Source organism: Delphinus delphis, chromosome 9, assembly GCF_949987515.2.
Source record: "Delphinus delphis chromosome 9, mDelDel1.2, whole genome shotgun sequence".
NCBI lineage: Eukaryota > Metazoa > Chordata > Mammalia > Artiodactyla > Delphinidae > Delphinus > Delphinus delphis.
In genome coordinates this window covers 84,477,768-84,501,730 of record NC_082691.1, presented here as the reverse complement: position 1 = coordinate 84,501,730, position 23,963 = coordinate 84,477,768, and the positions used below count along the sequence as shown (strand labels likewise).

The following is a 23,963-nucleotide window of genomic DNA, read 5'->3' as shown; positions in this document are numbered from 1 at the left end:
CATGTTTGGGTTTTGTTTTTTTTTGGTTTGGCGTTTTGTTTTTTTTTTTTAAATGTTGAAAGCAAGCCTGGTTTCTATCCTAGAGAAACTACTTAATGACTAGAAAGAAAAGTTCAATAAAATATGTATTTTCTTTTCCTTTTTTTTTTTTTTGCGGTACGCGGGCCTCTCACTGTTGTGGCCTCTCCCGTTGCGGAGCACAGGCTCCAGACGCGCGGGCTCAGCGGCCATGGCTCACGGGCCCAGCTGCTCTGTGGCATGTGGGATCTTCCCGGACCGGGACACAAACCTGTGTCCCCTGCGCCACCAGGGAAGGCCAAAATATGTATTTTCTTATCCATGCTATCCAATCAATTCCATCTCTATGTGAGGCCTTTTTTCTTTTTGTTCCCCTTGTTTTGGGAGTGGTACAGAAGGGAAGAAGCTATAGACCACAAAGTAACTTTTAAATATAAATGTAATTTTTATTTAAGAGGCGACAAAGCTCTGGTTTAATGTGAACGTTGTAGCTTATTGAATTAGACACATAAAATATAATGCTGATAAATGAGTCCTACACTTAGTAGTATCAAAATCGCCAATAGGTGGGCTTCCTTGGTGGCGCTAGTGGTTGAGAGTCCGCCTGCCGATGCAGGGGACTCGGGTTCATGCCCTGGTCTGGGAAGATCCCACATGCCGTGGAGCAGCTGGGCCCATGAGCCATGGCCGCTGAGCCTGCGCGTCTGGAGCCTGTGCTCCGCAACGGGAGAGGCCACAACAGTGAGAGGCCCGTGTACCACACACAAAAAAAATCACCAATAGGTCCCACATTAATTCACCAGGGAGGGTAATGGGCAACAAGGTGGAGAAGAGCCTTGAAACACACCAACACTGACTACATGAGGTAGTGAGTTTTCTGGGCTGAGTCCTGCTCAGACATGTTCTACCTCTTTGTCTCTGATTCTCTATGAAGCTAGAATAAAGGTCCTTACTGTTTTCAGGGTCTCTTGGAAGAAGTTGTAGGAGCAGTTTCTGGTTTCTCTGTAGGGTCAGTTGGTCTCCCTTCTCTAGGAAGCCCTGGCTAGGCAGAAGAAACTTCAACTAAAACCTGCCATTCTGAGACAGATGGTTCCGACAAATATTTGTAGGTCTTTCTACTCATCTGTTAACCTCTCCTGTTGAAAAGTCTATAAATGCCCCAAAGGCAAAGTAGAAATCCTATCTTTTTAATGATTTGACGACTCCACTCACTAGGAACTGGTATAACTCATGAACTCCAATGAAACTCAATAAATATCAATTAAGTGCAGAGGCAGTTTCTGTTGAGTGAAGAGGGTAAGTCTGGCTGGGCTACCACCATACTCAAAAGCCATGGCTTAGAATGGTCCTTGACTGGCTCAGCACAGCAAGGAAATCAATAATCATATTTCTGAGCCTCCTTTGCTTTGACTACCCACAAGCCTTTCTGACTCTCTTCCCAAAGGAAGATGACTCTCTCTTTGTGACTACAAATGACTGTGTGGTGGAAGGGAAACTTCATCAACACCACTACTCTGCAAATGATAGGCTGACAGACCAGGGTGGATTCCAGTTAGGCAGTGATTTCCTTGTGATCTGAGGGACCCAGATCTGCCTCAAGGTTCAAGGATAAAGGATAGAAAAGACCTCCATCAAGAAAGGACTTTTGGGGATGTGAGGGTAAGCTGTCTGGCGGTGTATAAGAGTCATGCCAAGTCTCTGACTTCTCTCTAATTCTTCTAGCCCCAGAACTCTCTAGAAGAGTTCCTGAAATACGGTCTGTTTTATGATCTAAAAATCCTATCTGGGATATCCTTTTTCTTCCTACCAAGTCTTCCTTCCTCAGTCTCCATAAGGCTGCACCTGCCTTGCTTTTTGGCATTGCAGATCAATTACAGAAGTGTCCTCTAGGACTGAGTGGGGCCATTCCCTCATAGCTTATGGTGCAGTGTGCAACCAGCTCAGAGCTACAGAAGCTCAATCCCTAATCCTTTCCTCATATGGACTCTCTATTTTGCAGCCTTCCCTGGAGCATACTTTGCCGCTTCTTTAACTTCTCCTACTCTCAACTCCTCTGAGTCTACGGCCATACCACCCTGAATGCACCCAGTCACATCTCAATTCCTCTGAGAGGAGCAACTGCCCATGACCCAGTTGGAAAGTTTTTCACCATCTGAAGATGCCAACAAGCTCTTACTACTACTCAGGTTTCCAGTAGATGGGTGATGTTTTCCTATTTCTTTATTAACTTTAACTCCAGCTCCACTGCTTCCATCTTACTTTCACTTTCATACATTTCTGATGTTAAAGTATCTTTCTTATCCACAGGGTAAACACTGCTTAGGAGGGACTCTGTCCATGTTTATGAGCTAGTAGAGGTACCTTCATGCATCTTTTACTAAATATAGGCAGATTTTAGGCTCATAGATTTGGGAGTTGAAAAATCTATGAGAAACGGTTGTGGATGAGTAAATATTTTTATGAGTATATATCCAAATCATTATTATCAGGTGCAAAGCTGTGCATCACAGTAACAGTTATATGTGGACAGAACTAGGGACAGTCTGTAAACAGACTGATAGAGTAAGGATTCACTCAAATGTCCAATCTATCTGATAATACTACTGAATCTATAGGAGTAATAATTAAAAATAGTTTGAATTTGCATTGAACACCCCCCTCCAGCCCACACACACAAAAAAAGACTTCAAAGTAAAAGTCTTCTTATAAGATCTAACTCAATCCTAAACTTACTATATAGGGTTCTAGAAAGAAGGGCAAGGGAACTAACATTGATCCCCAGGATTCATACCTTATCTCATTTAATCCTCACAATAACTCTATGAGATAGGTCTTACTGTCACCATTTTACAGATGAGGAAATAGGCACAGAGAGGTTAAATAACTAGTCTGAGGTCTTAGAGTTAATAAATGATAGAGCCAATTGTTAAACCAAAGTCCTTCTTGCTCCAGTGCCTGTGGTGTTGCAAATTGCCTGGGGTTCAGACTAGTAATGTGGCCCACAGGCCCTTTCTTCACTTTTCCATGAACTAATACATGACGGAAGCCATTTGGCTTGGCAATATTCTAAACCAACTTCATGGTTTCACATAGGGAATTACTGAGTCTTCCCAGCAAGAATGAAGGAATTTCAGGACACAAGTGTAGAAACAGAAACTGGGCACTGGAAGAACACAATTTTTGGTGTATTATATCTAAGTAGATTTTGTCAGACTTGCAGTCCTTACAGATTTGAAAAACTACAAATGCCACTGGGAAATAACCCTGTGCTCACCACAACTTTCCAGATGGCCAGAGAATTGTATGATAGTTGGTGCTTAAGAACTGACAACATAACCTGGAAGAGAAATACCAGGAACCTTTTCCTAAACCATCAAAGATATTTACCTATTTATAATGACTTTAGTTACTGACTCCCAGGCCTGATAGGGTGACTGTAAAAACTGCCACCAGTAGATAGGGGCTGGTCTGACTTTTTAAGTAAAATAGATTTGCTTGAAATAGTGACAGCAATGGTAGCTCTGGGTCATAAAATATTGAGTGTGATGTAAGTGACAGCAATGGTAGCTTTGGGTTACAAAATATTGAGTATGATGTAGCAATAGATCCAGAGGTCCTACACAAATCATTTCTAGAAATAAACAAAACCAAAAAATTTAGAACCTCAATTCAACAACTCACGTTCATCCCAAAGATAACAAAACATTACCCATCAAGAATTGATTCACGGCAACAGTAGAGGTTGTCAAATTTCTGTTTGGTGACTGAGTCATTGACATTCATGGCTGGAACACATAGCTTCCCAGCTTTGGATAGCTGGTACAGCCTGAGGATGAAGGAAATCAAGAAGAACATAAAACAATGAGATATTGCAATCGACCATCAGTTTCATATCAAATTTCACAAATAAGTTAATTGAGTAGGCATGAGAGCCTGAGACACAACTAATTTCATCCTATAAGGTGTATACAGAGAAATAAAGAATACCTTTCCAGAATCTGTATACAGCTTAGAAATAAAGCTATTAATCAAAAGGCACGTGGGGACAATCTTTGACCCACCACTAAATTTTAAGCATTAAAATGTAAAATTTTTAATTGCTTATTAGTTTTATTTCCCTTTTTAATTATAAAAAGAGAAATTTTAAGTACTATTTTAATCCCACTACTCTAATGCAACAATTTTAACTTTCAAATAGTTTAACTTTCCAATAGTCTCAATTTTATAACTTCAGTACATATACCTATAAATATGTATATCTGTATATAGGGGTTTTATTTAAACTGAGTCAACTAAAAATTAGAACCAGGTGTTTTATTCAAAATTCATCCCTTTCTAAAAGTTTGAAAATATGGGACAATCCATAGTTTTATACATTCAAAAAGATCACAGTATATTGAAGCAGTGATGGTGGCTTATTCAAAATTTACTTCCCTAAAACTTTCATACTTTCAGTTCTTTCTGGGTAAATAACAGGAAACAGAAATGGTTACAATTTTACTCAGGGAATTAATGCTCATTTGAGAAACAGAACCCTAAATCCTTGTTCGCTGTGTAAGAACATAAGCTCTATGAGGGCCCAGGCTTTTGTCTGTTTTCCCCACTGCTAGATCCCTAGCATGGTTCTTAGAGTAGTTCCTGGTCCACTGTAGAAGTTCAATAAATAGATGTTGAATAAATGAATTCGTCCAAAGAGGACAAGCAGTCATTGTATTACAATGACTAGAAAACATGAGGACCACACTTATTCCCTTAGCTACTCCCCCCTCACTATTTTAAGTTTCCTATTTGTGTTGTTAATTTAAAAAACAAGTGTGCAGGGCTTCCCTGGTGGCGCAGTGGTTGAGAGTCCGCCTGCCGGTGCAGGGGACACGGGTTCATGCCCTAGTCCAGGAAGATCCCACATGCCGCAGAGCGGCTGGGCCCGTGAGCCATAGCTGCTGAGCCTGCGCGTCCAGAGCCTGTGCTCCTCAACGGGAGAGGCCACAACAGTGAGAGGCCCGCGTACCACAAATAAAAAAGACAAAAAACAAGTGTGCAGACTCAGATCTCAACATTTCAGATCAGGTTTCAATTTTTAACATAATGTATTCTATAAGTATGTGATTATAAGAATATATATCCAGGGGCTTCCCTGGTGGTGCAGGGGTTAAGAATCTGCCTGCCAATGCAGGGGACAGAGGTTCGAGCCCTGGTCTGAGAAGATCCCATATGCTGCAGAGCAACTAAGCCTGTGCGCCACAACTACTGAGCCCGCGTGCCACAACTACTGAAGCCCAAGCGCCTAGAGCCCATGTTCCACAACAAGAGAAGCCACCACAATGAGAAGCCCGTGCACTGCAATGAAAGAGAAGCACCTGCTCGCCGCAACTAAAGAAAGCCTGCGTACAGCAACAGAGATCCAACGCAGCCAAAAGTAAATAAATAAAAATTTGTAAAAAAAAAAAAAAAAAAAAATATATGTCCAGGCTGCATAAAACTAGGCATACCCATGTCAAATCTTACCTGTGGACTCCAGTAACACTCTCTTCCACTATGCCCTTGATTTTCTTAAACATGTTGGGATACTTCTTATAAATCCAGTGAGTAAGATCCCCTCCATCATCCAAGATCTGCAATAATAAGCATCAATAATGTCATATTTCAAATTTCCCAAATGGTTATGCAAAATAACTTAAGAGTCAGTATAATGACCAACAGTCATTACACTGAAGAAAAAAACAAGTGAGGGACTTCCCTGGTGGCGCACTGGTTAAGAATCCGCCTGCCAATGCAGGGGACATGGGTCCGAGGCCTGGTCCGGGAAGATCCCACATGCCGGAGAAGAGCTAAGCCCGTGCGCCACAACTACTGAGCCTGCGCTCCAGAGCCCGTGAGCCACAACTACTGAGCCCACATGCCACAGCTACTGAAGCCTGCATGCCTAGAGCCCGTGCTCCGCAACAAGAGAAGCCACCACAATGAGAAGCCCGCGCACCGCAATGAAGAGTAGCCTCCACTCGCCGCAACTAGAGAAAGACCGCGCACAGCAACGAAGATCCAATGCAGTCAAAAACAAACAAACAAAAAAACAGTGAAATGAAAGGCCAACTGTAATTCTCACAGCCAAGTGACCTTCCCAAATGACATACCCGCTAGGATCAAAATATACAGCAGCGCAATGAGGATTTTCTTATGGACTAATAGCTTAAGTGATTACCTAGACCATTAGCTCTTGGCTGTACTGTTGGTAGTCAGAAAGCCTAAACTTGATATTAGCATATTTATATTGGTTGAATTCAGGACTTTAAATATCATCAGTAAAAGCTTAGTTTAAATAAAGCCAGATAATTAGTCTCCCTCCCAGAACAATGGCTTACAAATGTGTATTCGTTAATCCTTTACTTCTCCCAAAGTACAGGCACTCTCCTATCCAAAATGATCAGGCAGCACTGTAGGGTTTTGCCTAGCACAACCTCACACTCTCTATCAACCAAAGTAAAAATAACTAGGGAACTGTGCAGCATGTAGGTGTGCAAGCATGCCTCTGAACAGCTCATCACTGTTTCAGGTTGGGATTAAAGATAAACACAATGCTGTGCCCACTGGAGCTTTCATCAGCAGAGGAAAGTTTCTGAATTATAAATAAGCTAAAGAAAGACCAGCTTAGAATACTATTAGGCAGTAGGCTGTGGCATTTCAGCCCTTCACCTAACTGTTAGAAACGCTTGGCAGGACTTTCCAAGTTGTTACACCCACCCTCCTGGAAAGACCCACAGGACTAAGCTGCCCTCCACTGGCAAGCACCCATTTTGCAGTCCCATCAATTATCAACTCTACTACAAGTGCCAAAGATGCCATCCTGGACCCCTGGGTACACAAAATCTCCAACCTCATGTCTACCACCTGATCTTTTTTGCTTCTGCTCTTGTTTTTGTTTTTGTTTTGGCCATACCGCTCGGCTTGTGGGATCTTAGTTCCCTGACCAGGGATTGAAACCGGGCCCTTGGCAGTGAGAGCACCGAGTCCTAACTGCTGGACCGCCAGGGAATTCCCACTTCTGCTCTTGTTGTTGATCTATTTTCTCTGATTCCACTAAACCTTATTTGAGAGCAGGGATCCAAGGCAGGACTCTTATTAAAACTCTTACACTTGCTCCATACCATAAGATAGTGCTCCATTTTCTCCCAGTAGAAACCTTCAGAACAGATTCCCTAAGAAATGGAAAGGCTCCTCTGAGTTTCTCTCTCCCTTTTTTTTTTTTTTTTTTTTTTTTTTTTTGCTGTATGCGGGCCTCTCACTGTTGTGGCCTCTCCTGTTGCGGAGCACAGGCTCCGGATGTGCAGGCTCAGCGGCCATGGCTCACGGGCGCAGCCGCTCCGCCACATGTGGGATCTTCCCGGACCGGGGCACGAACCCGTGTCCCCCACATCGGCAGGTGGACTCTCAACCACTGCGCCACCAGGGAAGCCCTCTCTCTCCCTTTTTACATGTATGAAATCCCTCATGGAGTTTTTGCTTGCAGCCTCTGATCCCTAGCCACACAAAAGATCAGAGACAAAAAAGATTGTGTCTTAGTCTCAGTATTCTCGTCCACCTTTCCCTTTTAACACAGTTATCGAATACAGGCAGGTAGTTGCTATCCCTAATATTTATTTAATGAATGTAGCCCAAAATTCTCACCCTGTTGTCCTACTGCAGAAAATTATTGTCACCTGGGAATCTTCCTGAAGTTGGCAAGCAAGTAAAAGCACTTGACAGGATCTTGACAGGATCCAAAAAGATATGGATCCTGTTTTCTGGGGTCACAGTTTTTCTTACCCTTGTCTTACTCTCTTCGTCAATCTTTCCAGCAGTGTGTGCTGGCTCTACAGTCTATAAAAGCTCGCCATGTACAATCCCCTGTCCTCCCTATGTTCATGACTATAAAATTAATGTTTTATTTCCAGTAGAGCCCCCCTGGCATATCTTCTTTAGCACCTGTCAGTCACACTCCCTTCTGTCACCGTTAAACTCCGCTGGAATGAGCTGACTCATCTTATAGTCGACTCCTCCCTCCCTTTCAGGATATGAAGGTTTTAACCCAGCTTCCTCAAACCAACACTTGGTGCAATGTGGCCTGGATCAGAATCCAGAAAGACAGGCTGCTTCTCTCTGCTGTGTCCCAGATAAAGCCTGCTCTGCAGTCTTTAGCAGTAAGCAATAGTTGGACTAGAGCTTCAAGGATTCTTGTTTCAGTTGATTCCCTAATTTCTCCTCTCACCCATATGCAGAAAGGTTTGCAAAGCAGGAGTGCATCATACTTTGTGAAGCTTTTTGCTTCCCCTTGTGAATCTAATATGCTCTCAGCCTTCAAGCACTTGATCTTTTAAAAAATGAAACAAAAATAAAAACTAAGCAGAAATTAAAAACCCCAAACTTTGCCTATTCATCTTTCTTCAGGTGAGAAATGAATAAAGAGAAGAAATTTGAACTTGGAATCCCTTCAGGTTTACTATAAATTTAGCACGTGATTCTAGAAAGAAAGCTAAGTACCATAGGAGCTGTGTGTGCGTGTGTGTGCTTTAATCATTGATGTTGTCGGGCGGGGTGGGTGGGGGGTGGGGGGTGGTAAGCAGTGGTAGGGGATGGTAACTCATTAATCTTACTTTTTAACCAGTCATGTGTGAACCCTGAGCAGTATTTTAATGTTGCTGATGAATATGAGTGCTTCTGAGATCAGCACTGACAATGAAAAGCACTTTGAGGCTATAAGGAGGTTGAATATTCTTGGGATGCCCTAAGCATAAGCATCTAGCTCTGCCGGAAGCCCAGGTACATCAGACGGAAAAGGAAGCATTTGCCTTCCTTCCTGCTGGGAAACCCTCTCCCAGACCACACTCTCCCTCTCTATACCTCCAGGCCCCAACAGAATTGTGTTGGCAGAGATCTAACCCACCATGTTTGGCTGCCAGCCCTCCACATTCACACATCTATCAATGCACCACCAGAAGTCATCTTCTGACTCTCCTTTCCAGGCAAACACAGGAAATCCTGAGAAAAAAGAACAAAGAGAAACCATTAAAGCCTGAAAAAAGGGCTGACCCTAAATTTTGGCAAGGAGATGCTGGTTTTCCCCAATTCCAAGCTCTCTCGTTCTGCTATACTTCTTGGGTTGACTTTCTTCACTGATTACTATTGTCTTCAGTCCTTTTATACTCGTCTTTGTCTTTGGTGGTCATTTCACTCTTGTTAGACCAAAGAGGACAAACAAAAGGGCCAAGAGTATGACGAATGCTAAAAGTATGACTAAAGGCAAAAAAGAAGAAACCAGAAATATGTACTTCTTCATCCAGTCCAACTGGAATTCTCATCATTTCCCAACTACATTTTGATCTTTCTTGTTTCTATACTTTAGTCATCCCATCCTCTGCATCAGGAAAACTCTTACACTCTTCTCCCTCTGTTCAAATGTTGTTACACTTCATTACCCAGTTAAGTATCATGCTCCTTAAGGAAGCCTTATAACTCAGCTGAAAGTGATCTCACATGGAATCTGAACTTTTATAAGCCCCTTGTTGGTATACTAAATGTGGATTTATGATCTGTTGTGGCATTATCATATATGCCCTTGTATTATCATTATTTATATATGTGTCTTTTCTCCTTAACCACAATATAAGATTCTGAGGGCAAAGACACTCTCATTTGTCCTTAAAGTAGGTCAATAAGCATTTGTTGAAAAAAAAAAGAGAAATGAATGTATATGTACAATTAATTGGACTATATGTTTATATATGTGTACTTTCTATACATACTTTATACATTAATAAAAATTTTACAAATGAATGACTGTAAGTGAAAGAACAAATAAAATGCTCAAAGTGCTTGCAAAAAGAGAGGTATGCATGCACTATAGAGCTTTCCCAGAATTTCTCAATAGCTCTGAAGCAAGTGTTTGGTATCCTGATCTGTGTTGGGCTATCAGAGAGTGAAGGCAAGAAACTGGCAAAGTCCAAACTTCTCTATTTCTTTTGTCCTTCAAGTGTCAGTGGCTGTTGTTATCAAATATTAATCTGCCAGGTCAAGTCCTGTTTACCGCTGAAGCAGAGCACCAAACATTAACTGCTGAAAACCAGTCGGACCACAAAATTATGCCTGAAGCATTTTCTTTTCTAATCCATATGACCTTAGACAGTGAATAAGGTTCACTGGTGCTCTGAAAGGCAAAGCATTAACTAATAATGGAATATTAGACATAAGAAGATATTTGTGACTGTAAAGCAACACAGTTACCTCGATCATATTTAACAAGAGAAGCCCAGAAGGAGGGCAAACTCATCAAGAATAGGGACCCACCAAGACATGTAAGCAACCTAAGTGTCCATCAACAGATGAATGGATAAAGAAGATGTGGTGTATACATACAATGGAATATTACTCAGCCACAAAAAAGAATGAAATAATGCCATTTGCAGCAACATGGATGGACCTAGAGATTATCATACTAAGTGAATTAAGTCAGAGAAAGGCAAATATTACATGATATCACTTATATGCGGAATCTAAAAAAATAGTATAAATGAACTTATTTATGAAACAGAAAGACTCACAGACACAGAAAACAAACTTAAGGTTACCAAAGGGGAAGGGGGAGATTAACAGATACACACTACCATATATAAAATAGGTAAACAACAAGGATTTACTGTATAGCATAGGGAACTACATTCAATATCTTATGATAATCTATAGTGGAAAAGAATTGAAAAAAGATAGATAGATATATATAGATAGATATATAGATATAGATACACATATACAGTGAATCACTTTATTGTATACCTGAAACAAGCACAACATTGTACATCAACTATACTTCAACTAAAAAAAAAAAGAATATTTCTTTCAAGACAACTTTAAATGTCAACTTTCCTTACAGATATTTATTGAAACAATGGAACTTTTTGGAAACTTTAGTCAAAGACAAAGAGAACACACAAAAGATCTTACCATTTTCTGCTAGAGCAGCAGCCACTTCATTGAGAGTGGAATAGATATTGCAGGCAGCCCATCGGCACTGTGCCCCCAGAGCGCCCAGAGTTTCCATAAGCACCTATATTAAAGAGAAAGCAGGAGATGAGCAAGCATGGGCCAAACAATTGGTCAAGGAGATTAAGTTTATATATTTGACAATGAGAAAGTACATTAGGAATAACTAACGCCCATGATTTTCAAACTGTGCTTTACAGAAACTTCAATACTTGGAGAAGAGGGCAAGGGTTGGGGGTAGGCATGGGGAAGGCTCCAGCTGAGCTGTATGCTTTTACTCATTTAACATATTGGGCCTCCCTGTAAGATTTAATTAAACCAAGGCTTTCAGTGCCAAACATCTTTTTAAAAACCACAAATTTATAGCTCTGCTTCTCCTTAGGATGTAGAAAGCTGCAAGAGAAGCTTCCACCTCAACAAGAAAAAGCTGGATAATCTACAAAACCGTAACTTTTCTTGAGTACATCAAAGAGCTGAGGTCATAATGCAACCAAGGAACTCCAAAGAGCAACAAATCCCTTTAAGGAGAGAGGGAACACTGTTTCACCCTTGTCAGAGCACAGAAGGAAGAGGTGGCTGCCATACATCATGGTAAGAAAAAATTAGCTAAAATTTTAATGAATTAGTAAAGGCTGAGTGTGGGAAAGTATGTCAGTTTGGAACTTCTTGTAGCCCCAGGCACAAGGAGAGTTCATACTCACATGCAAGCTCTTTTCTAGGGGCTTCCAACCAGGGTTCACAAGAAAGATTGCGGGCAGGGAGCTGATTGGCTGTGCTCAAAGATAAGCATGAAACCTCGGCACATCTCCACACTCTTCTCTCATAGGAAGCAAAAGCCTTAAACTGTAGCAAGAGGAGCAGGAATTATGCCTGCCACCAGGGACCAGGCAAAGAGCTATTGCTTCTGGGGAAGGGTGGAAGCAAAAACTCTCTGCTCCTGGGGGAGTAGCAGAAAATCCTCTTGGGCCCAGGACCCTACATTGATACAAAGTAAAAATCTGCTACCTCTCCAGGAGGGACAGGAAAATATCTCTGCTCAAGACCTACCACCAATACAAGGCAAAATTTGGCTGCTACAGAGAGGAGTGGCAGGAACACTGAAAAAGTCCTACCCTCACAGAGGCCTGCCTAACACCGAGGCTGGACCAGAAAATCTAAGAACCCCACTTGCCCTCACCTTCAGCCTAGCTCCAGGAAACAAGGAGTAGCAGTCGTGTGCTGCAGCGGGGACATGCACTTGAAGACAGAGCCCCCCTGTGGCAAGCATGTGCAGAAGCTGAAGTGCAAACACTGAGGAGTACGAGAGCCCTCCAGCCTGGGGGAATTTGTAGCCTTTGGTATGGAACAACAGAATTGAAATCCAGCCCAATTCATGACAATAATGGAAAATAATATACTACCATTCAATGTAAAATTGGAAGGCATGCCAAAAAAAGTGAAAAAAAACCCCAACGCATTGTCAGGAAAGTATTCAAGAGAACCAGACTCTGAGATGAGACAGATGTTTGATCAGACAGGAACTTTCAATTAACTATGATTAATATATTTATGCTTTTACTCATTTAACATGAGTAAAAGGCTGGCAAGGGGTGTAGTGAAAAAGATGGACAACATCCATGAACAGGTAGGGAATTTCAGCATAGAGATGGAAACTATAAAAACAAGTCAAATAGAAATGTCAGAATTTTTTTTTTTTTTTTTTTTTAAGGATCAGATTTAAGAATTCTTTCATTAGGCTTATCACCAGACTGGGCATATCTAGGGATAGAGTCAGTGAACTTGAAGATAGATCAATAGAAATCACCAAACTGAAATACAGAAAGAAAAGAGAGTGGGGGAAAAAAGCAGAAGAGAGCATCTAAGATCTATGGGATACTATCAATGGCCTAATTTACAGAAGGAGAGAACAGGGCAAAAGATATATATGAAGAGTTAATGGGCAATTATTTTTGAAAAGTAATGAAAGAGGATCCAGGAACAATGATATCCCAATAGCAAAGAGTACACTAGTGTACAGATCCACTGAAAGGAAAAGGAACCAGGGCTCCTTGGAGAAATGGCTGATTCCAGGGATAGGACAGGGAAGGTACAAAATGAGCTTAGATCATCTTGTACCAGAAGCAAGGAAGTGCTCAAAGAATGAAAGGGATATGTCAAGAGACAAGGCACAGAAGCAAGACTTCAGGGGTTCCTCTTGGCCAAAATTGGAACAATTTTTATCATAATAAATAATGATAGTAATGGATTATAACCCATTAAATAAAATAGGAAACAATGACTCCACACAAATAAAAATACATAAATGAATGAATAATTGGAAGGTTTGATGAAGAATGGGATATTTACACAGTTTCGTATTACTACCTCACAAAATACTTATTAATTACAAAGGGGGAAAAATAACTTTTACCCTAGAAAAGTCTGGCAAACACCACCTCCATCAAGGGATCAAAATGAACATCAGTTATGGGACAAATCGAAAACAAGTGCCATCTGATAGGATTAAATGAAAAAAGCACAGCATCATTTTCTACGTACTAAGGACATACTACAGAATAATTTGTCTATAATCTTCAAAGTGTCAAGGTCATGAAAGTCAAGGAAAGACTGATGAACTATCCAGCACTGTGGGAGACTAAAGAGATAACAATTAAATGAGACCCATAACTATGGACAGGATCCTTTGGTTATAAAAAAGTATTATTGGGACAATTAGTGAAGCTCAAATGGGACCTGAGGATTAGATGGCAATAATGAATCAATGTTAATTTCCTAATTTTGAATGGTTGTACTGGCTGGACAGGAGAATGTTCTTGTTTGTAGAAAATATACACTAAGGTATTTGTGGGAGCATCATAAGGCTGGCAACTTACTCTTCAATGGTTCAGAAAAAAAAGTTATCTGTACTGTATTTGCAACTTTTCTATAAATCTGTGTATATTTCAAATTTTTTTAAATTATTAAAATAAATTTAATCCACTGATTTGATCCTGACTTGCTTTCACTTCAGTTTGTAAGATGGAGATAGGCTTCTTTATAAGAAGGTAGTATAGGGACTTCCCTGGTGGTCCAATGGTTAAGACTGCATTCCCAATGGAGGGGGCCCAGGTTCAATCTCCGGTCAGGGAACTAGATCCCACATGCCACCACTAAAAAGATCCCACATGCCACAACTAAAAAGATCCCACATGCCGCAACTAAAGATCCCGCCCACTGCAACGAAGATCCCGCGTACCGCAACTAAGACCCAATGCAGCCAAATAAATAAATGAATAAATATTAAAAAAAGAAAAGAAGGTAATGTACCACCCTACTGCTTCGATTAAGAGCTCTTTTAACATGGATAAATCTTTGGTGACAAAGTTTGTTTTAAAATTTCCTTACAGCGCTTAACTTTGGGTATTGATAATTTTCATTTTAAAAAATTTGTATTTTCTAATATTTATATACAAAATAAAAATTCTAATGAAAAATATGCTCTAATTAAAAAAAAATACGTGCAAACAACTCCACTAGGCTAACTCTCTCACATAATTCGTCAAAGGCCACAGCAGAACTACTCTTATATCTTAATTTCTTTTTTTTACTTTTTTTTTTTTTTTGCTGTACGCGGACCTCTCACTGTTGTGGCCTCTCCTGTTACGGAACACAGGCTCCGGACGCGCAGCCTCAGTGGCCATGGCTCACGGGCCCAGCCGCTCCGCGGCATGTGGGACCTTCCCAGACCGGGGCACGAACCCGTGTCCCCTGCATCGGCAGGCGGACTCTCAACCACTGCGCCACCAGGGAAGCCCTATATCTTAATTTCTTTACCTTTCAATATCCAATCCAATTTTTTTCTATCCTGTTTTAATTTTCACCTTAAAGAATTTCTGAATTTCTATAACTAGGATTCCTCAACGTGCCAAAGAAGAGAATGATACTGAGACTTACCTACAAAGCAATATAAATTAACTAGAAAAGTGACTGGGACCAAGAATATAAGAACTATTTAAAGAACTATGAGTCAAGACTGCTGGCTATTAGGGCTCAAGCAGAAGTGAAGGCAGGTAGAAGTGGGAGAAGGACAGAGCTCAGAAGCTGGTTTAACTTGACTTTAAATCATTACTGTTTAGAGAGAGTAGCTAAGGAATCTGGTTGGAAGGAACTATGGAAACACACCTAAAAAATATAAATATTTAGATCCAAGTCTATTAGAAACATGGACAGGAAACTGTTAACTATGAGCTATTTCTGGAGCATGGGATTATAGCAGACTGTCTTTCTACATTATAGATTGTGGTAATGCTTGAATATTGTAAAATGAACATGAATTACTTTTGTAATCAGAAAAATAAAATAGAGATTAAAAAAACAAAGCAAAATTCCTTTGTAATTATTTTTTTAAAGGAAACAGAAAGGTGTGGGGAGGGAACAATAAAATAATATTAAAATTGGTAAACTAATTTTGATTACTCCATTCAGCAAAAAAAAGAAAGTAACCTTGAAGAGTGGTAATGTTTATGAGCCAGGGGGTAAAAAAGAAACTAGATGTAATTTAGCAACATGAGACAGTACAGAAGCACTAACTATTTTAAGCCACCACACTGAAGTCTCATGTCCCTGACTGGGGAAGTCCAAAAAAGGTTCCAAGAGTGTTTCTGCCTTGATTCATTAGTCTATAGCTCCAAAAAGTGATAGCTTTTCAATTTATTATACTAATTTTGGGGTACCAAGGTATCCTTTTCCTCAGAGAACACATAACCCAGAAAAGTCTCACAGGGAAGATGCTAACAGTAGCTGTGTCTTGAGGAATCTCTGCTATTCTGAATAAGGAATGTGGCCACATAGTGTTGTGCTTACAAGACAATCTTTTGGAAGAGATCTAGTCATACAAATGACCTGGATCTTATAAATCCCATAAAAGAGTCCAGACAATTTCTTAATACACTGATTTCCTGTAGTGGTCTCATTACAGTTGGCAACTTAATATGTATCACATCTTTGATGATGACAACTCTAAGTCAGTGGTTCTCAGCAGAGGAACTTTGGAAAACTGTGGGGGCATTTTGGTTGTCACGGTAATTGGTAGGGGAGTGTTACTAGCATTTAGTGGGTAGGGCCAGGGATCTTGACATTTCAAAAGTGTAGGATAGTCTCCTAGAACAAAAAAACCATGCCATATCTGGTATAATTTTCAAGCGTTCCAATGAAAAGTTCACATGAGTGAGAAATCTATTTATAATTACCTGAGTTTAGAACTTTATTCCACTTTACATATCAACAAAGGTATTGTTGTAGTTTTAATACAAAACAATAATAATTTTTCCAAGAATGCAACAAGTGTATAAACCAAGAGAAAACTCATATTTTTGATATTGTTGTTATTCAGAAATTTACAAAAAGTTGTTTATAATTTCAGAAAATTATTTAATTTGGCAACATTTCTCTGATGCTATGGAACCAGTAACACATTTTATGTATATACATTTGTAGCACTCACATTCAAATAATGCTATAAGTAAGGACAAATATCTGACTATTCAACTCTACTTGTACCCAAGCACTTACATATTGAAATACACATTATTTTATTATAAATTGCTTTCCTTTTATTCTTCCTTCATATTTCAGTAAGATTTTACATTTATTTTTTAAAAATTATATGTACCTAGCTATGCTATATCTGAATTTCATTTTAATAAAATACTGGGCCATTGCAAAACATATTTTTTAATCAAAAGGGGTCAGTGAATCTGACAAGGGTGAAAATTACGGATCTAAACCAATCATGGAAACCCCAGTTCCTTTGCCAGGACTGGTGGGGCATAAGCATGTGATCCAGTTCTGCTCAGTGTCATGACAGAGTACCCTGGAGGACTTCTGGGAAAGGTTTCCTTGCTCTTGGGAGAGAGGAAGAAATGGTCCTTCTTCCTCTTCATGTCAGTCTGGGATGGCTTAAACAGCTGTAACCATCTTGCTATCAGCCCGAGGATGAAGTAAGCACAGAGAGGAGGCAGCTCCAAGAAAATCACAGATAGATGAAACTGAGCCCTGAGAGCCTTCAACGGAAGTCCACCTTACCTCTGGACTTCTAGCTACGTAATGTCATGAATTCCCTTATGTACAGTCTAGGTTGAATCAGGTTTTCTCTTATTTGCAGCTGAAAGCAGCCTAACACAGAGGTGCTGTGTAGAAATGACACAGGAAGGGAAGATAAGGGGAAGCAGTGGAGAAGATGAGAAAGAATAAGCTTGGGAATCAGATATATTGAAGTTTAAATCTCGATTCTGTGGTTTACTAGCTGTATAACCTTGGACAAATTACTTAAACTCCCTGAGCTTCAGCTTCCTCATTTATAAAATGGAAACAGGAATATGTGCTTTTACATGGCCATTATGAAGGCTAATGAGCGCTTGTTAAGCTCTGAACTAGTGTGCCAGCCCTCAATAGCTGGTGGCTGTTATTAACTATTGTTATGTAGAGAAAGGAAAAGGACTCACAGCAGTCTGAGCAGTGATGTGTGTGCAACCCACAATTTTGGCTCCGGCCAAAGGTTTCTCTCCTTGAGCTCTCTTCCTCAAAGCCATCAGTGCCGGCATTTCTGAAAAGGCCCAATACACATGTAGCAATTTTAGAGAGGAGGGATGAGAGGTAAAGAATAACAGAAAAATGTACTCTCTTAAGATAAGATCCTTCCCCAAACAGGTTCTCTGTTAGATTAAGTTTCTCAAGGGATCAAAACATTAAACTTCATTTTTCTGTTATAAGAGACTTCCAGAGGTAAATGGTCCAATGTTTAATTCCCTATATCCCAGTCCCTCTTATCTAGTCTCTCTCCCCCTCTTCCTTGTTCCTTCTAGACCCTCTAGAGTTTACTCCCTCCCCACAGTGTTTCCTGAGCCCATATTTCTTTTGTTATAAGTATTCTTCAAAATCACACTGAAATTTCACAAACTACTAGAGCCCAGGATGTAAAAATGAATTAACATGGCAGCTTGAGAGGAAAAGGTGTTTATTTTCCTTACCTTGTTCAGCAATTTCAATTTCTCTTCGTCCAAACTCCGCCTGTTTGATGTTCTTGACACAGAAGTCACTGCTTCCCTTAGAGTTCTTTTGCTGCTTGTCCCTGGGAGATGTCTCATCATCAGAGCTATCTGTATATGAAGCAGCTGGAATGACAGGATAAAATACCTTTAGGGGAAAAAATGGATTCCTCTAAAACTCCAAACCGTGGAGTGAACTGAGGCTTTTCTAGTAATCCAGCACCTTGTAAATTTACACATTTGGTAAGCAAGCACCTAAGTGGCACCAAGGAGCTGTCTCAACCACCACCCATGGAAAGTGCTATCTGCAGGCCAGAAAGAGGAAGCTGAGAGACGTTGCCGAAGACATCCCCCCTGGGTAGCATTAACTTGGAATCTAAGGCTAACTTTATCTTCAGAACATGCAGAAGTCCTTGAAAATGAAAAAAGAGAGAGGTTATACCACTGTAGCAATAGGTTCAAGTTCTTAATGCATGATCATGGTGATTAACCTATGGGTTTCTGGGATCCCAGCTACCCTTCTCTGCTTGCTGCTCAAACACCTGATGTAATTTGTGTTTCAGTACAGTAACTGAACAGATAAGACCTAGAAAACAAGGAACCCATGGGAAAGTAATTAAGAACCACACAAAAAGTGTTTGTCTGACAAAACAGAGCTTTCTTTTTTAAGACTGGCTCTGATGAGGCTGAACTATGCCTGCAGACTCAATTAGACATTGACAATGAAGTATTCAGTGTGCTCTCCCTTCTTGCTGGCCTCAGTGGGTCCTGCATTAGGCATTTTAGATTCCCAGAGAAGCAGATAAACCCTCTTTCAGTATAATTAAATGCTCTGATGACTAATCCATTTAGCAACATACACTAGAGGGTGGAAGGTCTACGACTTTTGATTGTGGCTAATAGGCAGCTACGGCTGCTGCCATTCCCATGTTTGACTGAGGTCTTTTTAGTCTTCATATAATTCTGTAGTTGCTAATCATTTGCTGGATGATTTCTTTGATTTATGTTTAAGTTCCTGAGGATAGTTTCTTCCTAAGCAGTCCTCAAGGTTTTGGGGGGAGGAAGGTTGGGGACATAAAGCACTGTCTATAAAGCATTATATATTTCTCAATGAGATAAGAAGTACTTCCATCATTTTTAAGGGGAGAAAGCTACAAAAGCTCAGAGCTCCTAGGGTCTCCTGATCTACTTATATCCAGAGAATTAAGGCATTTCTGGGATTTCTTAGCAAAGGGTCTATCTCTGGGAGGGCTGTAACAGGCAAGTCTGACCTTGCCCAGTTAATCAAGCATGGTGCTACAGAATGTTTGGGCAGCAGGGGCCCGAGTGTCTCTCTTGGAGCTGGAAAACTGCCCTAGAGCAAAGTCCTAACACGAGGCAACAAGAAAGAACATGAGCACCCGGGGAGGTGGGGGAATTAATAAATCCCCAAAGGGACTTTTGTTCTTGAAAGGAGATAATCTGTACAAAAAGTCTATGGTTCTCCCTCCTAGGGTGAGTGAGAGCTCAAAGTACCTTTGGCAACAGAGCCCAGAAACAGTTTCCTGGGCAGTCACCTGTTTCACCAATCAATACTCAGAAATGGCTTATGAGTCGGAGGCTTAGGGGAACCATGCTTCTATCACCTGGGAGAAGAAAGATAACAGCCATCCTAATCCTGATCCAAATTTATAGAAAAGTTGCTTTTGAAGAAAGTCTTCACATTCAGAGTATCCTGAAATTTCAAATCCTTTTCCAGAGCCATGATGATTTTTATGCTCCCTAATGGCCATTTAAATACAGTGGTTAAGTGTTCTGGAGTCAGAGAGATTTTGGTTGAAGTCTCAGTCTCTGCTTCTGGGTATAAAGCAGAGGTGATACCAGAACATTTTTCATAGGGTTGTTAATTCATTCATGTATTCAGTCATTCACACATTCAGTTGTTCAGTCAATGAATTTTATTGTGCATCTACTATGTACCAGGCACAGTCTAAGTGCTGGGCATACAGGACGGATATCGATTGTCTTTGCCTTCATGGGATTTTCAGTCTAGTAGGTGAGTCAGACATGAAATAACTAATTACAGAATTAATTATTTAGAGTTTTTCTTTCTATATGGTTGTAATATGTGCTATGAAGCAGACTATATAATATGCAGACATGATTTGTCAGAATCAAGTTGTTGAGAAGATTAAATAAAATAATGTACATAAAGTGCTTAGTGCAATGCTGGCATAAAGTAATTAAGCACTCAGTAAATGATACCTGGTATTATTACTGTTTTTTGTACATATTTTTAATTCAATACCAAATATAACATCTTTAAGGGTTCTTACTTAGCTCTAGGATTTTGAATGGGAAAGGAATGACATACATACAATATTATTTAGCAGTTTCTTTTTTTCTCTACCTCTGTCATCTATTAATCTACCCAAGCAGCAGGTGGTTGGCTGGCAGAGATGAAAAAGGTTGAGACTGGAGTTCTAACTCTACCCAGAATAGCTCTCCTCTCCCTATGCCTCTTCAGCTTTTAAGGACGAGTCAGGGGAAAAAAGCCAACCAAACAACAAAACCCCCTAAAATTCTCCTTAAGAGAAGTACTCAAATTTTTGGTTTTCTTCCAACTCAAAGAAAAAAATTATACTACTTCCCCTTTCTAAAGGGAAAGAACTGTATTTTCTTTTCTTAACAGTAGCCAACTGGTTATAGTTAGTTCAACCAATCTTTTTCTTTGAGCCAAAATGGATTTGTTTTCAAAGAGCCCTTTATACAGACTTGTTATCAAGTGAGATCCAAAAGTATCAGTTGTCTAGACTGTACTAATATGTGAATGCAAAATGGCTGACACACTTAGACCAAGAGAATGCTATTGTTGCAAACACAGTGGAAAGATTATTCCTGAACTAACATAACATTTTTTTTAAATCCATAACTCATTTCTGCCACTATATTTAAAGTAGCATATTCATGAAAATAGTTGAGATTGAATTAAAAATTCTTCCTAGGAAAATTTAGAGAAACCCAACATATATATATATATATATATATATATATACACACACACACATGCTTGAACAGTTTCTAAAGTGTTTGTAATTGTCAGCACATTATGAAGCCCAGAGTCATAATTTAGTTAAAAATGAACAACCGATAATCAAGACAATCACCTACTGAAGTACAGGTCTGAGACCTTAGCTCTAGCTTCACCTCTAATTGGTTAAGTGACCAATTTTCAATTTATCCAACCATAAAATAGGGAGTATAATAGATCCTCTCTCTCCCCATGCTCTCCCTTTCCCCTAACTCCCACCAGAAAAATCTTATGAATAAATGAGATAATCACAAAAAAAGGGTTCAATTTCTAGGTAGAAAAGTAATACAAAGTACAAAATAACTCTTTCATGGGATGTTCTCTTGTTTCATGGTATCTCAGAATCAAAACATAATTTGGTGAATCACTAATCCACAATCTACCCCATGGAACTGTCATACATATGTTCTATGGCTCAAGCCTGATTAAGCCTTACCTCCTAGAAGCTGTGATATTGTGGCTAATTGCTAGGAGAAGAAGCAGTCAGACTTCTGGCTGAATTAGTCCTATCAGACTATTTTAAGTCAGGCAATTCCTCTTGGACCCAATCTATTCATTTGGTAATAGAATAACAGTAATGACCTGTGTGTCAATGTGCAGCAGATTTCATTGATAACACTCTAGAAATATGTGAAAAGCTATGTTAGCAACCAAAATATAGACAAACAAAACTTTGTTATTTGGAAAAATCTGAAAATACTTCAAGCTTTAGAAGAACCAATTATGAACTAAGGAACTTTGGTCTTCTTTCCTTATCCTTAACCAATTAACTCACTGCAAAGACAGCTTTTTCAGAAATATATCACTGAGAATGATCTGACTTTGAAGAAAAGTCTCTTCTATTCATTTGTTTTTAAGGGTTTTGTGCTTAGAGAAAGAGTTTTTAGAAGTTTGTTTTTTATAAAATAATTTCAAGGATTGACGTAGCCCCTTTCAGTCTGGGTTCCATTAGAATTAAGCCCTAATGTCTTGGAGCATCCACTGAATATATGAATTAACGTCTCTCCTCTGCATCTAGCAGGGTACTAGTTATGATCCATCCTTTGAAGAACCATCCTTTTCTGTGTTCTGTGATTCCCAGAAGGAGCCTGGTTGAAAAGGCCAGAAGAGGTTCCTAAATAAAAGCACGGCAAAACTTAGTATTAGGATCATTAGGAAGGGAGAGTACACCACAGCCTAGGTAAGACTCTAAGTATCTTCAGCAAAACAAGCACTTTGGACAGGAAGGTATCTTTTTTTTGAAATGTCATAAACCTTCTAACTCTTCACATACAGAAAGTGTATCAGAGGTATATACTCCTTTACAGGGGTGTAAAGTCGTATAAGAATGTCTCTGGACACCTTCCCCACTATGTATTTATTGAGCACCTCTTATGTGTCAAACACAGTTCTAAGTGGTGGGAATAGAGCAATACCAAAGAGATAAAAATCTCTGCTCTCATGGATCTCATATTCAAGTAAGGGAAGAAAGACAACAATAAATTATATGTTATATGATAATAAGTGCTATGGAGAAAAATAAAGGAGGAAAATTTGATAGGTGTGGGGTGTCTGTACAATTTTAAAAGAGGATAGGTCTCAGTGAGAAGGTGATCTTTGGTTAAGAACCTAAGGAGGCAAGATACCCAGTGAGGGTATCCTAGAGCATTCCAGGCAGAGGAAATAGCAAGTGCAAAGGCCTTAAGGCAGGAGAATGCGTGGCATGTTTCAAAATAACAGTTAGTAGGATAGCACGACTGGAGTGAACAAAATAGCCAGGGGAGGAGGAAAGTTTGGGAAATTAGAGATGTGATTAGAAATATAATGTGAGGGTGGATGGTATAGGGTCTTGTAGGCCATTGTGAGAACTTTAGATCCTACTCAGAGCGAGACTGGGAAGCCACTGGAGGGTTTGGGGCTAAGAAGTGATACGATCTGACTTATTTTAAAAAATGAATCTGGCTGCAGCATTGAGAATAGACTGAAGACGGGCAAGGTTGGAACTCAGCAATTCAGTTTTTAAGACATGGGAGAGCTGAGATGCCTATAAAACATCGAAGTGAAAGGACTGAGCAGGTAGTTGAATATCTGGGGCTAGGGTACAGAGGAAAGATTTGGGCTAGAGATAAAATTTGAGAATCAAACACCAATATATGGTATTTAAAACTAGGAGACTGAATAAGTTCCCTTGGGAAGAGATGAACACAGAAGGGAAGAAGTCCAAGGATCAGTCTTTGGGGCTCTAACAATATTAATTTCTATAGTCAATTAAAATATAACATATGCTGAAAATGGGTTCCAAGTTCTTACTGACATGCATTTGCATATCTTCTCATATTTAGAAAGCTGTAATTTTGTTATTCCTGGCTTTTCATTTGATGAGTATGGAGCTTTTTCTGTGTTACCTCATATAACTTTCCCATTGCCTCTGTTATGGGCATTTCAGACTGTCAGAGTTTTCCAGGATCCCACAACAAATCACACACTGATCAAAGCCTAGAAACTAGGTCTCTCCTAACTCCCAGTCCAAGAATATAGGCAGTAGGCATCTCCATTCACAGTCTGTTTTGTTTTTTGTTTTTTTTTGCGGTACGCGGGCCTCTCACTGTTGTGGCCTCTCCCGTTGCGGAGCACAGGCTCTGGACGCGCAGGCTCAGCGACCATGGCTCACGGGCCTAGCCGCTCCGGGGCACGTGGGATCTTCCCAGACCGGGGCACGAACCCGTGTCCCCTGCATCGGCAGGCGGACTCTCAACCACTGCGCCACTAGGGAAGCCCCCACAGTCTGTTTAAAAGGGTTTGACAATTCATGTGGAAACAAGAGAAGGTAACAGCGTGTGTGACACAGCTGCAAACATAAT

At 40.1% G+C, this 23,963-nt stretch overlaps 1 protein-coding gene across 4 annotated transcripts in view; it reads right to left on the bottom strand.

Moving 5' to 3' along the window:
• Nucleotides 1-23,963, bottom strand: part of AHCYL2 (adenosylhomocysteinase like 2) — a 171,655-nt gene that overhangs the window by 25,867 nt on the left and 121,825 nt on the right. For all 4 annotated transcript variants that reach the window (XM_060020869.1, XM_060020870.1, XM_060020868.1 and 1 more), the window contains exons 3-8: nucleotides 18,036-18,179; nucleotides 17,511-17,611; nucleotides 10,990-11,092; nucleotides 8,936-9,030; nucleotides 5,524-5,630; nucleotides 3,728-3,844 (exon numbers count right to left, since the gene is read on the bottom strand). In XM_060020869.1, the coding sequence (XP_059876852.1) occupies nucleotides 3,728-3,844; nucleotides 5,524-5,630; nucleotides 8,936-9,030; nucleotides 10,990-11,092; nucleotides 17,511-17,611; nucleotides 18,036-18,179 (667 nt within the window). The remainder of the gene's footprint in view (nucleotides 1-3,727; nucleotides 3,845-5,523; nucleotides 5,631-8,935; nucleotides 9,031-10,989; nucleotides 11,093-17,510; nucleotides 17,612-18,035; nucleotides 18,180-23,963) is intronic.